Source organism: Falco peregrinus, chromosome 3 (assembly GCF_023634155.1).
Source record: "Falco peregrinus isolate bFalPer1 chromosome 3, bFalPer1.pri, whole genome shotgun sequence".
In the NCBI taxonomy this organism is placed as follows: Eukaryota; Metazoa; Chordata; class Aves; order Falconiformes; family Falconidae; genus Falco; species Falco peregrinus.
In genome coordinates, this window is record NC_073723.1 from 78,072,334 (window position 1) to 78,092,717 (window position 20,384).

Consider the following 20,384-nt stretch of genomic DNA (forward strand, 5'->3'; position numbering starts at 1 on the left):
CTTAATATAACCAGCTCAACTAATGCACATTTTATTTTAAAATATCAGTTTGAGCCTGTTGTGAAATTACTCCGTTCCCCTTTAATGCAACAGAAACATTTTCCCATTTTTAAGTACTGGGAAGCTCAAGCTAGCATATTGCAACTCGTTCCCTCAGCCCTGGCCAGGCCTCTAAAGAAACGCAAACTTCGGCCAAAGCAGATGGTGTATGAACAATATTTCTTTTTAAGAAATTTACAATTCTATAGATATGACCTCAGACTTTTTAATGCACTGCTTCCTCACTTAAACTTTTCACACAAAATACAAATATGAAGAGTAATAAACTTCAAAATCAGTATTGACCGTTTCCCCAGCATTCACTATGAGATTTTGGAAGATACTGCTTCCTAAGTATACGGAGCAGTTTACAATAAAGCCATTTCACACCACACGATTGCATAGGCAAGCAACACACATTGATTTCAAAGATGTTTTTACAACAACATTTTATTCTATTAAATATGAAAGAGCGTACATACAGGTGTTATTCTGAGGACATAAATTACACAAGGATTACACGTTCTGTCAGAAAAGCACAATAATGAAACATCTTTACATTTCAAACTTGTTAGCTTTTAATAAACGAGTCTATTTCTGTTGCAAACAAATAATGAGTGCTATTGAACTTTTGCAAATTCCCACAAAAACATCATGCTTAGTAGGATACTTTAAATATTGTAAAGATGAAATCAGATTTCTAAATAACAAGATGGAAGAGATTTACTACTTAATCAAGATAAATGACACACTGAAATAGGAGCCGAGGCAAAATTGGTCATTCATTAAAAAAAAAAATAAATTCCACTTCAGACACTATACTTAGGTCTGCTTTCTTTACTTGCAGAAATAGTCACTGTGATCATATGCATGAATGAGCAGAGCTCGCCCTAAATATTTATAAATGTAACCATCAAATTTTAGACGTGCTGGTTGTCTACTTCAGTAATTTTTCCACTGAAAACCCCCCACACTTGTGAATCTATTCGCTCACATTTGAAAAGGCTGAAATCCAGCTCTTCTCTAGAGGCCCAATCCAGCCTATCCATGTCTTCCACGGTCATCTGCACAGGGGGCTACTGCATCCTATGTATGTGTTTTGGGTCATTATTGAAGTACCAGACTGAGTAACCACTGACTTGTGAGAGCAGTATTAGTCTGTGGAAGTCCTAACACATTGTCTTTTTAAGTTTCAGGTAAACAGGAATGTAATTTTATCATAATGAAAGCTCTCAGTTTGACATTCAGACTACTCAGATAAAAATACATAATCATGTGGTTTGGGTTGTGTTACTGGGGATTAACGTGGGTAGTTTAATATATTAATACAAACATTAATGGAGTGAAACAGACAAGCTAATGTCACTGCAGGCTGTAGTTTATTTTTCAAAAGGAGTAATGAAACACAATTTCTAAGAATGGTAATTTTTGTAACTAAGGACTTCACATTTATTTTTAAGACCACAGAAGTGGGGTAATATTCCTGATATCTTTCAAAACATTCTGCAAAAACAGCCTGAGCCTGCAAATGCTAGAATATACAAGCAGTCCCAGTGACCTCCAAGGTAAGCATTCTCACATGGCAAATCTCTTTGCTTTTTTCAGAGAACGTTCAATAAAAGTGCAATATAGTGAAGCAAATAATCTAATTACTAGGCTTTTATTATGAGATAAAAAAGTTCAGATATTTTATAATTGTGCCTTTTGCAGAGTGGGTATTCTGGTTTGAGTAGAGTCAGACCACATTAGAAGAGACCAGCAGGGTACACCCACACATTTTCTTTCCCAGGGTGGTAATGCCCCAAAGCAGTTCTATTGTCTAATCCCACCTACAGCTAAAACATGGTGCTGCCCAGTTTCACACTGTTAACTTCTGTTTTGACAAAAGTTGACATTTGTTTTGCTTTTCATTTCCAGCCGGGGGTGTTCTCCTCCCTTCCAGCTCCTAGGCTCCCTTCCTACCCCCACCCAGCCCCTTTTCTTCCTGAGACATCAGAAGTACGTACGTTAAATTTTGGAACCTGAGGATTTGGAGGTATTTTTTGATACTACAGGGCTGCGTTTGTATCATACCATGTTATCTCCTGCTACACTATTACAGTTACAACATAAATCTTCTAACTAGTTGATACCTGATGCCTTTCCCATATAAATAAAAAACCAATGTACCATTGAGCCACTAATATATGACACTTGCCACAAGAGTGACCGCAAGTCCTCTTTTCTAAACAAAGTTGAGGGATCATTTCCAAAAACCCAGCTATGAAATATTCCTTGAAGTAAACAATTTCACAGTAAAATAAAGTAAAATATATCCAGAAAATAGCACTCTCTCAAAATTAAAACTTATATACATCCAGAAGAAGTTGAGATTTTTCCTCATTCTTTTATCAGTTCCACATTATCTGTAGATAAGCGACATTACCACAAAGAGTTATGTATAGAAAAACAAGTCTAGTGAAGTAAGTGTTGTGTCATTTTTGATACTCTTGAGAGATCAAGGAAATTCAGCATTCAACTTTGTTATTATAATCAATTCTAATTAAGGTAGCAAAAGACTGTTTAAGCTTAATTCCCTATGGTTCTGAGTATCCAAGACTTAGATCCTTCAATGCACTCTAAACAAGTCATGCTGCTGCACTTATAATCACCTCTGGGTACAAATTTAGTTTTCCATGGGTGGGATTCAACCATGAACTACTTATCCTTCTTGTTTTACAAATGGTTCTGTAATTCTTAATAGATTAAGCTGGTTTAATATTTATCACAAATTTGGTGCTATTCTTTAGCAAGACTGAGCTTTAACTGCAGCTGTAATGCACGTACATGTCTATAAGAATTCAGGAGCTGAATGTAACCTACTAGAACAGAAATATTTTACACATTAAAATTGTACCTGAAAATTCCTTTTCTTATCAAGAACCTACACTGAAAGGATGCCAATAAGTGTTACTGAATTTTGCATATTAGACTTTAAAGAAACACTCCTCTGGATTCATTATAGTTAGCTGTTTTTTCCTACAGAGTGGAAAATTGCCACTCAAAATGTACAAATTTTTGGACAGCTAGTGAGCTGTGATGAACTATGTTCAGCATTCCTATCTGTCAGAAATTTTTGATGAAATTAGCATTTTACATTGCATGCTATGGAACGTTATGTCAACAGCTTGTATTTTTATCTTTTAGGGGATTTTCTATACTTTACTGAGGTCTAATTCATGGCAACTTCCATGAAAAAAGGTAACTGGACTGAGGTGCTTATGTCCAAGTCTGTCCATTTTAATGAGAAAGGTTATTCTCCATTCACATCCAACAAGTATTCTAGTGATTAGCACTGTAGAAGTCAGTAGCTAGTGACAGATCACCATCCAACAATTTCACTCCAGAACTGTTTTGAATTGTGGTTTTTGAAAAGGAAGAACAGATTTTCCAAAAAAAAAATGTGCTTTCATGTGAGGAGCATTAAACTTGTAAACTGTGTACTTAACTGATGTAAAAAAAAAACCCCAAAACTGACAAGTGCAAACCCAGGAGCAAAATGCAATCATTAAATACTCCGATGATATATCCGACTCAAACAATTGTAGCCCAGGTTTTTAAGGTCACCTAAATGCCAAAGGTACAGGTAGGTATCTTTTAAATCACTCAACAGTTACGTGCCTCATTCCAATTGACTGAAAAGCCTAAACTTCCTGGCAAACTGCTAGATGCCTGTATCTTTAAGTTTTTAGGTGAACTTAAAAGCTGGAGCATAATATGGTAAAAAGGACTTTTCTCAACTTCAGCTAGCGACCTGTAGACAAATACCACGTTTGTTCCATGCAAAGGACATTTTTATAAACAGACACTTGGCAATAATTTTCCACTGTTTGACTTATATGTAGGCCTGAACTGTCTCCTCCTGCTCTGTGAGAAAAAATGATCAAGATCTAGAAATGTTTGCCAGAGCAGGTCGAGGTGGGGGGCTGGAAGCCCATGCTCGCCTCTGGGGTTTCTCAGTGGAAGAGCATGTACAGCATGGCTGTATCATCCTGTTGCTGCATATATGGATGGTACATAGCATTGTCAAATTTTAATAAAGGGAATTTAACAATTGGGACAGTTTTGAGAATGACCTTTCAATTTAATTAAAGTTGTAAAATGGCTTCACATTTCTGGGATTAACCTTTTTAGATGGAGACAGAGGTTCCAGAAAGGGATTAGAGTACAAATGAATGGTCCCTCAATTTAGAAATTAAGCAGCTGTAACAAGAAAGTTAAATTTTTGAAACATAATTAAACTGGTCGACTGTATAGTTTCCTATGCTAACTTTTAAATGATACTGGAATATTGCAATGTTTTGAGTTATTAAAAGATCTGCTCAGTGTAACGTGGTTTATATCTTCCAATACAAAATTAATTACTAACATTTACTTCAAAAAAACCCACCTGACTTGTTTTGGGAGTGGGCAATTTAAATGTTAATGCGACAGGAAGATAATTTTTAATTTTGCATTAAATTGCATCAACCTTCTTGCAAGCATAAGCTTGTGATTTCCACATTTCACTCCCTCACTAGCAACTGAAATGTCTCGAGTTAGAAGTATGTGTTGAATATATGTTGATCTACATTTAATACAGGGTACATAAGAAAAATCTTAGCATGTTTTTTTACAGGGCACCCAACTAAAATCTTTACAAAAGATAAGATAATTATCCATTCTTCAATGTAATAGACACAGTGCCACTTTTATAAATGTACCCTTATCTTCACTCACCAATAAAATAGTAAACAAAGCAACTTTTTAAACCATTTTTTATAAATTATTAGAGTATTTTTACTGACAGTCTCCAACAATATACAAAAATAATACTACAAGAGTACCAATCAGTCTGACCTACCCCTCATTTCACAGAAAAGTAGAGGTTATGGAAGGATATTTTTGTAATCAATCATCGCTGTAGATGTCTCCTGCAAATGGTAGGTGTACGTGGCTGCCCGTGACATTGGGAAGTCGAGAGAGATCAGGCAGGTTCTGGATGCGTGACCTGAGTTCTTTCCGTACTTGGGACACTCTGGCTAGCTTGCGTTTGTACTCCTGTAATGCAGAAGAATTCAACATGAGGCTTTTTTGCTAATACCATCTCTACTACTTACTGCACTTGAGGTTTCCCAAAGAAAGTATTCCTTCTGCAAGTTAGATGACTAAACATCCTTTAACAGGTGAGAACGGGGTATTTTGGAGGCAGAGGCATCAGCTCTAGCATTTTCTCAGCATCTGGCTTCAGAAGCATACCTATGGGATTATTCTGTTTTGAATTGTATGTACATAAAAGCTAAACAAGGAAGACAATCCTAGTTAACACAGCTACACACATTTCTCCATGTGACTAGTAGAAAGGCATTATTCTTAGAAATTGAATTAAGGATAACTGATACACATACTCTGCTACCACTCACAAAGTATGGGACAATAAACTTACTGATGTCAAAGAAGATACTTTCAGCTCATGCTGATGAAAGAATAAAACCCAACCAAATACCACCTAACCAGAGCTGTTGATCAGTCCCACCAAGCTGATCAATTAAGTATTTAGCATTAACTTTTACAATAAAAAAATATTGCATCAGTACATTTATGGATCTCACCACGAATTTTCAGAAACTTTTTGAATTGCGGACTTACAATTTCACATTGTATTGGAATAGAGCTCACATCTCTCATAATTGATATATTTGATGATTATGAGGCACTTTTCACATGAAACATTTTACAAAATGAAGTATTCAACACTGTAAACCAGTGCACTAGAATATAGTTAGTGCTCACCTATTAAGAATACGAGACATAATAGAGAATACCAGCTTGTATAAAATGAAAAAAGTTACTCCAAAATGTAGGAAGATAAGGGTACAATTTACAGGAATATTAACATTTCAAAAACTTGGAAACACATTTCTTTGGAGAGCAGAAGAGACTTAAGCGTTAGCAGGCAAAGCAGCACTTCATGAAATTACACTGTAATTGACATGTCAAATGCAGAGACTTTCTAGTGCAGCTGCAGGTTTTGCTGCAGCCTGGGAATGGCTGGAAATAATAAAACATAGTTAACCTACAGCTTGGATAATCAGCCCATGGATAACCAAGATCTCATGATTATAACCACTTCTAAATAATAGTGGGGAAAAAATCTACATCATCTTCTAAAAGTGCCAAATATAAACACTTGAAAGTTCCAGCGAGTATAAAACCACTGTGCAAATGTCTATAAAAGGTAACAGCTTTTTACAAGGTCTAAACATAATTTTAAAAATTTTTCTGTACTGTTAATAGCAGGGAGTAAAAAGGAAGGCCAATGAAAAGAGCTTTTGGTAGTAGAACCCAACACAGAAGTACAAATGTTAAATACCTGGGGCGTGATCAAGATTATTGGACAAGGTCCAACACTCATAAAAGCAAAGTTCATGACTATTATCAGCAGCGTGGCCTTCTTCCCAAGGACGGTAAGAGAACCACAAGAAAACTTAAATTCTTAATTAGAAGGTAATCACAGAATGGTCAGCTTGGAAGGGACCTCCAGAGATCATCTAGTCCAAACCCTATTATGCATAGCTAAAAAAAGTAGTAATGAAATTTTTACATAAAAAAAGAGAAAAAAGTGTCCTTGAATTAGGATAATCAATTCCATGATATAATTTCTATTTTAAAATTAAATACTACATAAAGTTCAGAGTCTTATGAGATACTAAACACAATGAAAATACTACAGATGCCTAGTCAGCAGAACTGTAAATGCCTGGGGACAGCACACAGGGCAAAGCAGTGTTCCTTTTATGATACAGGTCACCAAAAAAGCCTTACGACTGCGGGTCCCTTGGTCCTAGGAAAACTGTCGCTTGCTCACACTTGCCCAAAATGTTCTCTCTGGTGTAAGTGACTTGAGAACATGGCTGTGGAAATGAAGGGCTGTATCCTGAATACTGTAGCCTTACAGTAAAGCCCAAAGGCCACAAATACTTTACAGCTTCATAATGAGTATTACAGCAGCATCCAGAGGCCTCAGTGAGTTGATTCTGTATGTATCATAGTCCTTTGTCAGCATGTAAAAACCCACTAAGAATACTTCTTCCCTTTTTCACTATTTTAGTCTGGATTGCAGACATATACTCCTGACAATTGTTTTAGGGAACAGATTTTAATGTCAGAGGAAAAGATAGGTTTCATTGTTTAGTAAAATAAACAATTTGGCAATTAACCAGAATGACTATTCTCAGAAGCAGGATGGCTGGAGATTGAGCACTGGGCAATGAGGCCCTTGAGCAAGCTTGAAGCTGAAAGACCAGGCATCCGTCATGAAAGACGCACTGCTGGACAGAAGAGGATGAGCAGAACTGTGAGCAGAATCAAAACACTCATAAGGCCCAAAGTCAGTAAAAGAAATTAATGATAAAATCACTCCAGCAGTTAATTCTTGCAAATGGTGTTTGATTCAGCTGAATCGTGAGAAAATTCATTCTCTGTCAATGAAGAATGCGAAGCAGAAAATGGGTATCACTTTGTTAGCTCAAAGCGTGATGCTAGGCAAATGCGTGCAGATCACACTTAGCAGCTTTATTCTCTCAAGACTTTACTCCAAAACCTGAAATGTTGTCTTGCACTAGACTGCCAGTTGCTTGACTCCATTAAAATTCCCTTTAGCTGACAATAAAGCATTTCCATAATAACATCACATTTCTGACATACAGCATTTTCCATATAAATTTTGCCTGAGACTTGTTGCCTAGTGAATATCAGCTTGATCAATATTACTGACAGTAGGTTCCTTTTTCTCACTAAGGAAAATACTCTCATAAATTCAGTCTCCCATATGACACAGCCTTCTTCCTCTCACCAATACTTTAGGATAAAGCACACTCTCAGGGAGTCAACATTTGCTCCCTGCTTCTCAGAAAGGGAGACCTCTGAGAAAGTTTGCTTAAGGTTTTTACTATAGAACCAAATAAAAAATTACATAAAGTTTTATAGTTCATTATATTATTGATGCAGTAGAGGCTACAGAATGCCATTTAAATATGATTTTGGTAATCCAAAGCATATATGAGATCTGCAACTACAGGGTCAATATTCATTATAATCCTCCCCCACAAGCAGAAACATTATTCACCTATCCACAGCACCTCATTTTCCATGACGCTCTCAAAATCATTCTAGAAATCGCTGAAAATATCTAGTTGTCATGACTGGTGAGCAAGTTCAAAAGAGGGCTGATTTTCAGGTACAGTGACTTAGCAGTTTTGAAGTACTTTCAAAGGGGCTGCTTTTCACAGTTTGGTTCTATTTAAAATCACTAGTCACTTCTGAAAGGGTTTGCTTATATATTTTTAAGTCTGCTAACACAGTCTTGGCATTACCTAAGTAGCCCTGGACTGCTGGAATACAAGTATCAAGTACTCTTTATCAACAATACTCGTATGTACACCCTTTATTATTTTAAAATAATAGCATGCACACGTACCTACAAAGTGTGACTTAAAGCCAAGAAGTGGGAATGGAGATATCTAGGTGTTATTTCTGATATTGTCACTCCATTAGAAATACTGTATATTATATAACCCAGTAACAATTTAACCATACAGTTGACACTTCTAGCTGCAGAAATCCTCATGGAGAATTTAAATTTCATTATGTTGATTCTTACATATACTTAAAATTATCCCTGCGTAAATGAGACAAGATTCAAGCTATTTACTTCAAACAGTGAAGGACAGGCAGAAGTATCGTGTTTTCTTTTGCTACACTGAGCATAATTTGCATTGCTTGCTGCCTATGGGGAACCTTACTCTTGGGATCTACGGGCAACCTGATGTATGGAATTAAAATCTCTTCAATTTCTTCAGCAGTCTAAGATAACACTACTTTCAAGCAATAATTTCTTGTAATTCCAGTCATAATAGTAGGTTTATGAGATAATTAGAAGAACTTATTTTGCGCATTAGAATCCCACTGATTACTACAGTTTCCATTACTTGACAGTGTAGAATATGGATATTTTGTGAAAAAAAAATGCTAGTAATATATGGATTCCATGGATTCCACACCTAGATTAATAGTAATTCTCTATCAAATAAGTACCAGGCAAAAAAGCCAAATAATTTTTGATTAGACACTACGATCATAATGAATAACAAAAACGTGGGCAGGCCAAACTGGCTGTGCACTGCAGAGAATATTTTCCCTTCCAACTGAAATAGGCTGAAATAATACAGAGTTTCTGCAATTACCCTAGAGTGGTGCTACAGCTGAAACAACTTGGTACTTCATGGATATGCTTTCCCTTTGCAATATGAATATGACTTTGAATCCTCATCTGATCACTAAGGCTATCGCATGCATCAAAATATTGATGGCTGAAAATGTATAGCCAAATGAAAGAAACAAAGTCTGATTCTGAAGCAAGAATAAAAGGTTTGCAGAAAACACAAATATTTAATCTGTACCCGTTAGCTACAGAAAGGAAGTTAAGGTGGAAATCAGTACTCTCAATACAGAAAAAACAAAACCCAAAAGGCTTAAAAGGCTTTTCAAGTGTTAAGGTCATGTGTGTACACCAACATCCATGGCCTCTATGTACATCATCGTATTTACAACTGAGATCTCTGACTTTCTAGGTCTGTGCCAACCTTCCAGTTTCAGGTGCAGATGTTCAAGCTGTGCCACAGAGCGAAGGCTTCTCATGTGCTCTGTCCAACAGCACAAGAAACCACCAGAAATCCCCAGAGGCTGAGATGAAGGTAAATAGCATGTGATACCCTGATATCTAGATTCTGAAGTTCAGAAACACCTTATTTGTTTACAGACTCCACCTTGCTGAAATCTCCTGCCTCACCCAGTCTAGGTATTTTTCTGCAAGGAAGACTGACAACTAGACTTGAAGGAGTCAGATGAGCCTCACTATCACTCTGGAAAACAGGTAAGTAGGGTTAAATTTTTTACTGCCTTTAGAAATTTAGCATGGCTCATGTTCTTCACCAGTATGACTAAAGGCTCAACCTATTTACTGGTGTTAAGGATGAACAAAACCTTGAAATAACTTTTATTTAAGACACTGAACAGTCTGAACACATCTATATGCTTCACACAAGCCCACAAGGTTGAAAAATCAAGGACAGTTATGACAAGCTCAGGAAAGGACTGACTTGGCTAACATTCCATTATACCTTTTGGTTAACTAGAAACTAGATTTTTGGAAGAAAGCTTCAGCTTCTCGGTGTGTTAGAATCTATCAGTTTTCCATTAGGTCTTACGACATTTAGAGCAAAATAAATAGCACTGAAGCAATGAGCACCTACCTAGTGACTGCTTTGTTTATTCCGTATTGTTCTATGCATTGCACCGAGCATTACTTACTTTATGCATTACTCTGTACACACATTACTAATCTTCTCATAGGTTTTCTAATGGCATACTTTACTGTTGCAAAATGCAGTTTATTCTTCAGAAAACTTCGAGCTGACAGATCAAAATGAAATGCATTCTCTTGAGTATCCCATTTTTCTTACTACTTAAAATTACCAAGAACTTAATGCTTCAAAGCAAATTTTCCAAATTAAGTTAAAAACTTAAGAGACTCCTCAGCTTGTCTGCAAATGAAGTAACAGGAACCAATGACTTCGGAAGTTTGAAATGCACAGACTAAATGAGTGATCACCTGAAAAAAGCTTGATTAAATGACTTTATCCACCACCAACTACTTTGCTGTTGCACAAACAAAAATACACTGTAGATCTTCAAATCAGCAGTAGTAAATAGGAACAAAGCATTTTACCAAGTCATTTCCCATCGGAAGGGTGATTATCAGAAATGTGAAGTCCTTCACAGTGGTCACATTTGTCCCATTCCTTGAAAACCCAATTCCTTGAAAACCCAGCTCCTTCCAGCCTAAACCTGGGTCTCAAATCCTGTTCACCCCAGTCTTGACTCCTGGTCTGCATCTTCATTCCTTGAACACTGTTCCTAGAACCCACCTTTGTCCAGCAAGGCTGTTCCATGCCTCTCAAGACTCCTGCCATGACTGCATTTGCATGTAATACAAACACTCACAACTGGTTTTTGCCTAACTGTTCAAATTTCCTTCCTTTCTGGCTCCATATGCGAATTCCTCCCTCTCTAATCCTTGTCTGCACTTACCACTTTCTCTATAGTTTTGGCTACATCTGGTTCCAGTTCCACCTATTTCTCCCTAGTCCTGTACTCAGTCTGTCCTTGTTCTCTGTCTATATAATATCTCCATCAGATCTACCACCTCATACCAGTTTTTGCTTCCATTCTTTTAGTCCAAAGGAATTCCAGTTCCTCCCATTTCAGTCCTACATGACATTATGCTTTTATGGCTGGTCACTCCCTTTCTTCTCAGCCACCTGATCTCCTATCCATTCTTCACTGTAATGTCTAGTCCTGGATCCCTTCTTAATCTCTGCAGCTTTTGGTGCCAAGTTCCAGTGGAACTTGTCCAAGTTTTGCATTCAAACCTATCAGCTTCCACCTCCCCATTAGTTAAGCCTCACTAGAGCCATGGACAACCCACCCATGGAAGTTCTCTGCTTTCATGTCAGGTGCTTGCCCCACGATGAGCTTAGAGAACAACTGCATACAGTTGCAATTGCAGAAGTTTTCTTCAGCCCATTCTGGTTATGTAATTTCAAAGAAAAGGTCATTTTTTAAGAGTGTTTTATTACAAACTTGTCCTTAGTTTTATTCTTGAAGATTTTGTGGGCAAAAAGTTGGTCAAAGCTTAGAGAAATTAAAGAAAACAGGGACTTACAAGCTTAATTACCAGGAGTATTACCAGGCTTACTTAGTTTATATTTACCTCCATTCAATCCTAAAAGGTACACAGTGATTAATATTAATTTATAAAATGAATTACTATTTAAAGACATTGATTTCATTAGAGAATCTCTCCAGGACAACGATTTAATTTAAAGCATTTCAGGATGGCAGATATTAGCAGCAGCTCCAATGAAAGATGCCTGCTTGAGGTTCCATTTGGTCTCCTTGTGTTTTATTATCTGATGCAGCATTTTTATCTGGTTGAAAATTTAGCCATTATAATAAACACACAGCTACACACTTCCAAGAGATGCTGAACTTACACTGAATGCTTAAGTTTCAAATCTTGGCTGACAGAATGAAGCTTTTGAGAGCTTCTGATGACAAGCAATCAGGCACTTCAGAACAATTCTGAGAAATTGTGCTCAAACATTCAAGTTAAGACAGACTTACAAGCAATAAAGTAGAACAATTTTGAAAATAAGACAATTAAAAAAGAAATGGCTGCAGGCTTAGGGATAGCTTCTTAAAAGTTTCACCTATTCACAAATGATCTGAAGGAAATCCAAATTAAAGCATATCAGGGTCTAATTTTAAAGGAATCTATGAATGAAAAAATTTGATGATCTATTAGAAGTAACATGCCTTAAGCAATGCATTGAAGAACAGTTGTCTTCAGGTTCAAATATTTACTATACCTAACAGATGAACTGTAAAAATTGTTTTATTCTGACGCACATCCCTCATTTCATGCAACCCTTGCCTGCAGGTCTACAACAGTCTCAGTTCCAATTTCAGATTCCACATGTGCAACTCATCTTTCTAAAGCTAATGCTGTGGGTGTCGAACCACAAAAACATGGACTTTGATGTTCATTATTTAACAGAGACAAACAGATATCTGAGAGTATGAAAATTCTATAAACTCAAGACTACACATAACTATTTTGAAGATGAAAAGTGAATCTGAGAATGAAAGAAACACTGCAGGTAACTAGGTAGGGGATTTATTTATAGCTAGCCAAGAGACAATTGTTTCAGATCCCTTTCTTTTGTCAAAGATCTAAATAAAGTAGAAACCTGAGACCCAGCTTTATTATAGCAAGGCTAAGTACTAGTGGCAGTCAAATCCAAGAAGGAGAGAGCTTAAAGCAGGCTAATGTGTATAGCTTTTGCAACCGCAGTGTAGAGCCACTGCCGTGTTCACCTGTGAGCACAAAGAAAATCAGTGAGAGGTGTTTGAATAAAATAGTGTTTTATTGACCTAAGGTTGAGTATTAGCTATATTTCAAGTGAAATAAAAGATCTCAACTTTCTGCTACAGGCTGTTGACCTTGTTAATTTAAGTAATATTTCTGTCTTTTATTTTTTCAGTTCATAAATGACTCCTATCCAACCTGAAGAAACAGCTGTGAAGGACAATCATCTTACAATTACAGAATAGTCTTACCTGAAGAGCATGTGACTATTTCTTAAAGAGATTTCTAAAGAATGGTTCTCAAATAACCCAAGAAATGCCAGGGGGTCATCCAATGTGTGTACAGTCTAATACATTTTATCAGCTAGACAGTTTCATATTACACTTGTCAACTCATTCTCACAATTTCATTAAGTAGGTTGAAATATCCATTTTAGAGACACGGATTCTAAAGAACAGGATTTAGTTACAGCTCAAAGAATAACCACTAACAAGCCTGATTTGCTTTAATCGTAGATGAAAGTGCTCAGCATCACTTGAGAATTGTAACTATAGTTTATGCGACCAATGAGAATAACTATCTGTGCAAGACAAACTGTTGATATGCTGCATGGTAATTTTGTTTTTCTCTCCTTTCATGACTGTGAAATAGAAACTTCAAATGCACTGTTCAGCGGTGGGGATGGGAGCATGAGACTGGTAAAGCTGGGAGAATTACACAGCAGTAGTAGATATTCTGACTTCGTTCTTGAAACTGCTCCTCATATGTCCTCTGGGAATATCTCCAATGAAAATACTACCATGCATGAAGCAAACAAGCAACCATACCACTTCTACAGCCAAGAAGAAAGGAGCAGAATCTTAATTTCCTAACAATGTGCATAGATAGAAGTTCTATCATTGAAAAAACATTGCTTAGCCTAAAGCTTTAGCATTAAAATATTATGATGAGGAAGCTTTGCAAAAGGGAAACAATACCAATACAGAGCACAGAGCAACTACAGAAGAATTCACAATGTGAAAGTCTTTCATCAAACAACCAATTTCAGGCAGGAGATTTGGCACACACACACATTTTTGGCATTATTTACCCAATTCTGAATTGCTCAAATAGCTAGTTTTATTTTATAATAAAAAGAGGTTGTCAGGGCAGAAATCATAAGCAACTAGAGAAGAAAAAGTCTAGAGAGAAAGCAGAACATAGAACAAGTAAACAAGATTAAAAAGAACAAGGAAAGACATTTACAGTGTTTTTCCTGAAGTTTTCATTCCCATTATGAACTATTTTCCTCCCAAAAGCCTACAGTTTGCAATAACCCCACTAATGCACATCTTTCTGTGATCTATTGATAAAAGAAAACATGTATCAGAGGTTAGTAATCATTTCTATTTATAATGTCTTAGCTTGTTAAAGCATCTTTCATCCATGCAGTCCACCTGTATTTCATTTAAAAAGGTCTTTAAAATCATTATATTGATTTATATAGAAGCTCTAAGAGCACCTGTGGGGTCTTCTGTTTTGTAGGTCTGTATTTCTATCCAGTTGTGGATGAAGTGACCTTGGAAGATCAGGTCATCAGGAAAGCATAGTAAGATAAATGTTGTTAAAGTAATTTATCGCTAAGATATTTACAAATTAAATCGTGACTAACGTGGTAGATATATTACAGAGGAAAAATGCAAATAATGTAAAAAATTCTTTCAATTTTCACCCAATTTTTAATAAATGTGTAATTTTGGAATGAGGGGAACACACGGAAGAATCATTGCAAAGTACAGCATTTCAGATATTCCCAATAAAGATTCTGAGATTTCTGACTATTCAATAGGGAGTAATAAAACACCTAAACACAGTTCTTCATCCATTCTAAACTCTTCTTCATTAGTTCCTTTACCGTATTTCCTAAACTAGTTATTTGGGTTTCCAGTGTTGAAAAGAAAAGAAATTACACAAAGTAGTAAATCACTTAAATTCCAGGCTTCTTGTATGTCAGTATGCAAGGCACTTAGGTACCTGTTGACCAGGTACATTACCCTTGGTTTTGTTGTATGACAGACATTCCGAATTTCTCTCTTATTTGTACAAAATCCAGTCTCACAAACTTGAGACTGTTTTAAATTTGTATCAAAGGTTCCAGGGAAAAACTCAGGCTCTACTTCCATTTATACAGGCTAAAATAGGAACCTGAGATCTTCTGAAGTGGTGTTTTTCCTTACACCACCTCAGGAAAATAGGGAAATATGTGGGGTTTTTTTCAGATTTCATGTCCAAACGGCAAAATAATTACATGTCTCATTTTGATGGTGAGCTGCTTCAAACTCCCTGAGAAAACAAGACCTGAAGTAGACATGGAGACTCTACCCTTGCTGCAGAAAAGGGCTTACCATTGTGGCAAATATTAACGGAATACAAATTTAATATATATGGCTTGTATGGCGATTTAAGAACTTTTTAGATACCTGTCCATCTCTTCCCTACTTGTTCAGTAAACCGTTAAGACTGGTCTGTCCATAAGCTCATGCTTCCAGATCTCTTGCAAACATGAAGTTTAAAAGAAAAAATAAACCAAATCTACACCTAGCATCTGACGACTGGGACTGCATTAAAGCAAAACAAAACCAGCAGGTCTGAGCCTGCAGCTGAAGGTCAGGCAAGAGCTGAATCGACTGGCTGACACAGCAAAACCAGCCTGCCAGCACGTGTGTTAAGATTTCTGGTCTGCTGGACATGATCATGTGCAGGGTAAAGAAAGTGTTTATGAAGAACAACATAAATGCCCTCTGGGTATATGTTTCCAGCCTGCTATGAGGGCTCGGCTATGCCACTTTGCTTTTACTCTGCAGTGGAACCATCATGCAAAAGGGCAACATTTCCCCCACCTAAGAGGGGAACAGCACCAAACCCAAGGTACACTTATGGTAAACGATTTATGATTTAATCGTGACTTATAATAAAACATAAAGACTTGCCAACTTCAGAGACCATCTTAAAGAGTGACTGTAGAAGTCACCATGCATTCAAATGTTTTGTTTTGTTTTTTTTTATAAGGCTCACCCTGTAAAGCAAAAGGTAATTTCTCTATTGGTACCCTGTAAACCCACCTGGAGTGAAAAAAATCAAGCTAGCAAGGCACTGCAAGTTGAAGGGGCTTAGCAGCCCAAAGGAGTCCCTCAGCGACTCCCAGCCAGCTCTCGCACATCCTTGATGTTGCAACAACACAGCAAGAGGAGCCTCCACCGAGAGAGAGCAAGCACCCAATGGTGCTGAAAGAGCACAACTGTCCCCCCTTTCACAGCCGAAAACAACAAACTGCGAAACCAAGCTTTTCCCCCGTTCAGCGTAAGTGACGCTCACAGCTACATTTTCAAGAATCAAGAGAAAGGGGCCAAGTAAAAGCAGCAATAAAACCCCTCCTCACAGTCATTCATACGTAGGTTGAAACCTGCAGCTGTGCAGGGTGCATGTTTCCAGACCAACTGAAGTTTGGAGAAAGTTCACTATGCAACATGGCAAAAGCTGTATGGCATAGCATAAAAACATGCTAGGTACTCAAACACTGGAAGAAAAAGTATTGTTAAACATACATGTGCTGTCAAAAAGTGGCAACATGCTTTAACAAAAAAGTCTGTATATAGCAGAATAAGAGAAAGCTTTTCTGCCATTAAGCATTTTGCAGGCTGAATAGAACACGTCTACTGCTGAAATTGTTTTAATGCAAGTTTGGACCTCACAGAACTGTCAGATTTGTGCAGTATCGCTCCCTCCCATGACAGCACAGCAAGCCTGCCTGCTGTTCCTCACAACAGTTCATCTCTAGTTACATTTTTCACTGATAGTGTTGTTTTTACTGGAGCTCTAATGAAATTCAGTATTTTTCAGCAACTTTCTCCTACTGAAACTTGGGCACTGGCTCACATGCAGAAAATAAATTTGCTCTAAATCTTAAATCATGTAATACAATTGATTTCTTAAATTAACAAACACATATTTAAATGCTAAGCCTTTATCAATTGCATTGAAAGATGCAAACCTGGAGTTTGTGCTCAGCATTTTATAACTGAGGATAGCTAAAACCTACATTACACATCTCAGTCTTTTTTACTTCTGGTATTTTTAAAAGTAGCTTCTGCAAACTCTCTTGCTCTTTTAGTTATTACTTAACTGGATGTTAGCTATTCAGACAACAGAAGACAATGAATACTTACAGGTAACTCCAAAACTGAAGTTCAAGTAATCAAGATTATTCCACAGCCCACATATGGAATTAGCCTCAGAAGCCCAGGAATTATTGCTTACTGTTTAACAGAAGTATAAATTTAAAACTTACAGCTGCTACTGAGTTTGTACAAGTTTTCTGATCATGCTGCATGAAAAGAACATTAATTTTCCACTGACTACAGTGGCTGTTATCCAGCATGGCTTCAAGGATCTGGGGCTAGGATATTTGCCAAGTTGTGCATGAGGACACGAATGGAATAAATGAGATGTTTCCAGTCAGCACTGACAGGAAGCTTCTCTATCTTGAATCGTGAGATCTGAAAAAACCCCATGCTAGTAATCATTTTACGTTTTGCATATATATCAAAACAACAATTTTCCACTAGCTGGTTTGAAAGCAGCTGCATGATCCTTTGGAGTCCAATCTTGGTAAAACCGATTAGCCCAACAATAAAGCAGCACTCCTCTAGGACTCAAGGATTAGCACTAAGTGTAACAGCTCTCCTGGAATGTGGATTGGGAATAAAGGAAGATCTTGGTGTTCTACAAAACTGGCTTGGATTCTTCTCTCCACACAAGGCCAAAGACACCCATCAGCCAGGAGGTAAAAAAATAAAGTTTCAAGGTGCTTCTGTCTAGAAATGCTGAGAACATGAGTACAAAGCAGCTGCAGAAGAAAGAGCCTATGACATTTTTAATGGTATTAGGATAACTTTTGCTTACAGGCATTGCAGCAAGAGAGCGCGTTGACAATCCATATAAATTACAGGTGAGAAGCTAACCAGGAAACCAAAGTGGTTTAAAGACTACTTTCTGGAGGATAGCCTAGTCACATAAAATTTCTTGCTGCTGCCTGTGTTGTAAGACAGCACTATTGCACAGGAAGAAATCCAGAAATTAGGATTTATTAGTTCTTGAGAAGAATGTGTTGTCTGAAAGAGTTCACGCAGGTTCCCTAGAACCAAGCCAGCATGTAGCGACTGTACTTTCTGCTTTAGGTTTGTACCTGCATTTCTGTTTGCACTTTATTCCACCAACTTTCAGCCTTAAGATACAAAGGCTTTGAGATAACATTGCTCAACAAGAATATCTGATTTCTTCTGTAGATAAGAAAATTATAAGTAGGGACTTTCCATTCCTGCATCTTCGGATAATACCATAGCTAAGCATGGTAATTGTGTTATGGCCAAGAGAGCAAATTAATAGGTATACACACAGACAGAATTTAATTTTCTCTACAGAGGCTACATCTAATATCACCCTATGCCAAATAATGGGTTTCTATACTGGAAATGGCACTCAATTCACTACATGACCTGTGACAGCAAACACAAGAAATGCCTGGCTTTCAAGGTGGCACGCTAAATTATTTTGCTAAACAGTCAGTGTACACACAATACTCGTTACAGTGGTACAGCTTCTAGATCTAAGCAGTTTAAAACTAAAGGTTGTTTAATGTACCACTGATTTAAAAAATAGCAGCAGCAACAAAAATCACCACCACAAAAAAATTTTCTTAGGGCAGAAGGCAGAAAATGGAGAAAGATGAACTCAGGATTTACTGCCAGCCATGCGGTCTCTGTCGCTTCCATTGGTTATTACGGAATCACAGACGAGTGAAAGACCGAAGATATGGCTGGAAGCTACCCATCAAATAACTAAACAATTTTTCTGAATGCCAAATAATTATCAGTATCTGGGAGGCCAAATACTCCAGAATAAAAGTTGCTACAATGATGGCACACCTCGTTCCGTTTATCTATCAAATATACTGACCTTACAAATGAGCCATCACTTTTTGACCACAGTTCAATATGGCTGATAGATGTAAATTATCTGCATCAGAAAATAAGTAACTTAAAATGGGAGATTTTATGATGTTTCCAGAATACATCTAGAGTTTGACCAGGTTTCACCTTGATACTCTGAACTTAGGCAACAAATTGCGCCAGATTCAGCTTCACCGTTAAGCCTTGATGTGTAGGATAGCAAAGATGAGGTAGAGGGGAGGAAAAGGAGATTCTATACAGTGTTTTCTTAAGGACCACATTTTGAGGAGAAAGCAAACTGATAACGCAGAAAGAATAAAGCAATGGGCCAGATTACCAATAGTGACTTGGGACGTGATGCAGGAAACAAGTGATTTCCTATCTATTGCCCTTGCAGAATCATTCCTCCTACTCTGGTAGTTGCTAGCAACCTAGAAATAAATTACATTAAAACGCTGTGTGTTTGAAACATTGCCAAAAATAACAGTTGGGGGAGTTATACCGTCTGCTCAGTCTTCTGCCTTCTACCATCTTCATGATCAAAGGGCTCACATTTATTGAGATCAGGATAGCTATGAGGCTTGTTTTTAAAGAAGTTTTAAGGAGCTCAGCACTCCACATAAAATCCAAGAACTTGTTTACAGGCACAACTCTGGAACAAATGAATTACATTGTCCCTTTACCTCCTTTGCTGTCTGATGAATGAAGTATGTGAGCTAGAGTAAAATGAACCTTATGCGAATGCTATTGACTGAAGAGAAACAAAGGACAGAAAGAAATACATAAGTAGGAATGGAAAGGGATAATGATAACCTAACACTTGAGGAACTAGAGCAAAGTAAGTATCTACTTGACTTTTAGGACCAGTCAGATCTAAATCTTGTTTCTCAGCCTTCTTCACGGTGTTTTATTGCTATTTTTGACATGTTATTAATGTGCCATTTTCAGAAGTGACTTCACAAAAGTCTTTTGAATGGTGGAAGTCAAAGATTAAATGCTCCAACTTTCCATTCTGTGTCTTTCAAAACCTGACCCTCATCCTCTTGCAATGTAATAACTAACAAAGCAGCCACTACACATTTCCTATCCCCAAACTCTGCATGCAGCACAGCTTTAAAATGTTTCCTGTGCTGACTGCAAAACTTAATTTCCACATCTGGTTTACAGGGCCTCAAAGATGGAGCATGATACAAAAATCTGGTTTGGATGCATAGGGAAGAGAGGGAAAAAAAAAACCCCAAACATAACCCAAAACACAGAGGGAAATGTTTAACTTGCAGGAAGATCAAAGGCTTCATTTTACAGTGATTTGTATTAGTTAACACTGGCTTACACTTAAGTAATCAGAC

At 37.2% G+C, this 20,384-nt stretch overlaps 1 protein-coding gene across 1 annotated transcript in view; it reads right to left on the reverse strand.

Moving 5' to 3' along the window:
- Positions 1-471: 471 nt before the first annotated feature.
- RPRD1A (regulation of nuclear pre-mRNA domain containing 1A) overlaps positions 472-20,384 on the reverse strand; it is a 45,958-nt gene continuing 26,045 nt past the window's right edge. The window contains exon 7 of the mRNA XM_055798330.1: positions 472-5,118. Within this exon, the coding sequence (XP_055654305.1) occupies positions 4,969-5,118 (150 nt within the window). The 3' untranslated portion in view covers positions 472-4,968. The remainder of the gene's footprint in view (positions 5,119-20,384) is intronic.